The sequence below is a fragment of the Triticum aestivum genome, unplaced genomic scaffold (genome assembly GCF_018294505.1).
Source record: "Triticum aestivum cultivar Chinese Spring unplaced genomic scaffold, IWGSC CS RefSeq v2.1 scaffold55898, whole genome shotgun sequence".
Taxonomy (NCBI): Eukaryota; Viridiplantae; Streptophyta; class Magnoliopsida; order Poales; family Poaceae; genus Triticum; species Triticum aestivum.
The window spans coordinates 1-1,838 of record NW_025256679.1 but is presented as its reverse complement, the minus strand read 5'-3'; the positions used below and the strand labels follow the sequence as shown (position 1 = coordinate 1,838).

General features: G+C 43.7%; 1 protein-coding gene across 1 annotated transcript; it reads left to right on the top strand.

Annotated features, from left to right (window-relative positions):
• Positions 1 to 66: 66 nt before the first annotated feature.
• LOC123177606 (vesicle-associated protein 3-1) lies at positions 67 to 599 on the top strand (the record flags this gene model as incomplete). Its single annotated transcript, XM_044591258.1, is given in 1 exon segment — positions 67 to 599. A coding segment is annotated over 1 exon segment (446 nt), but the record flags the coding sequence as incomplete, so codon positions are not given.
• Between the last annotated feature and the right edge of the window lie 1,239 nt (positions 600 to 1,838).

The window sequence follows — 1,838 nt, the reverse complement described above, 5'->3', positions numbered from 1 at the left end:
GGAGACAGGTTTATACACCTCGTTGACTTGCGTAGCTTTAGTTGTAAAAAGTTCTTTGCACAGTGCAGATCGCAGGCTCCATCAACAAGCTACCTGTACTTGACGTCCACCCGCTGGAACTTCGCTTCCCCTATCATCCCAATGAGCCCATCTCGTGCTCACTGTACCTAACAAACAACACCAATGAAAATGTGGCCTTTAGACTTGTAGACAGGGGCGGCAAGTCCCCATGGTGCTTCACAAAGCTGCCGTTGTACGGCATTGTGCCTCGAAGATCCACTTACACTTTGATTGTGACAACAAAAGAGGAGATGAAGCTAAAGGAAAAGAAAGACTTCGATCTCGTTATTCAGAGCAGTTTATTGGAACATAAGTACATCGTTTTATTCCAAAACCAGTGTGAATCTGATCAATTTTTTGAGGAAGCAAAAGAGTTGGGGAATATGGTGCATGAGGTGATACTGAAACCTGTTTATCTGCAGCACGAAGATATCACATCTGAGGTGAGTTAATTCCACTACACAAAAGACTTCTTTCAATTAATATGCATCGACAAACCTTGGCGTGTCCATAATTGCATTGATCATGTGTATATTAGTGTCCGACTGCATACAACAAACATAAGGGGTAGATATGGCAGTAGCTCTCATCTACAACTAATGACTGTATTGAGATGAAATAAATGCAACACAATGTTGCTTGGCCCCTTGCCACAGTTTATACGCCTGGTGGATGGAGTGGACACGTAAATTAAATCAGAGTTAGTTGAATATAGATGTTGGTATCGCCTTAATAAACACACCAGCAAACTTCTTATTGTGGGAGACCCGATCTGCACTTGAAGAAGTAAAAAAAAAAAGCCAAGATGCAGTCGTTGATGGGGTTGGGGGCTATCTCGTTTGTCGCAAGCAGGAATTCTGTCTCACAAGTTTAGAGGAAGACATTGTTGATTAAGTTGTCGAGATCCGCTAACTGACAAGTGCTCAGACTCCAGGAGGGGGCGTCCATTCAGATTTGGGGGATGTGACCACGCATGAGGACAGGATATTGGAGTATGCGATTATGTGTGGAGGGAAGTTGGATACTATAGGACACACCTACTCTTACTTTTATTCTTCCAACTTCGTGGATACGACATCGGTTCACAGACCATGGCAGCCAGGTTGGCAGGCGGCCTCGGTCCTAGGCCTAATAACTTTGCCACCACCCGAAATCTCAATTGTGGAATAATAACTCTTGTTGTCTCGAATATGAGGGATTCTGGGCCAATCGATGAAACACTATATATGTCGATTCTGGGCCCTTGTAATACACTCAATCAAGATAGGTATATAGGACATATGGCTATTACTCATCTGGTTGTCTGAACTAGAATAAAACCACCATGTCGCCCTTTACACCACTGAGATTCCCTCAACCACCACCTCTCCCTCTACTCTGATCCATGACTATGCACAGATCTTAATATCAACATGTATGAATCGTTGACACATGTTGCCCCAAGTGGTTCTTGATCAAATTCTCCTTATACACTATTCACTAACAAGGATGACTTAGTTGTTGGAGTGGGAGGGTGACGTCGCCAGAATCGACAAAGGATGGTAGCGGAGCTGGCAGTGCTACTATGGTCGCTACAATGGCCAAGATTTATAGCATTTGGGGCAACGACTAGGCTTCAGAGAGAACAGGAGAAAGGGCATCGTCTACGAGTATTGGAGGTGTTTCTTCCTGAAAAATGCATGTAGACTTGAAATGTTAGAGGTGCTCAAGATGTCAGCTCTGCACCTATTAAATTCTTAGAGGCTGTTTTACTTCTTTAGCTGCCTGATTTGTTTGGC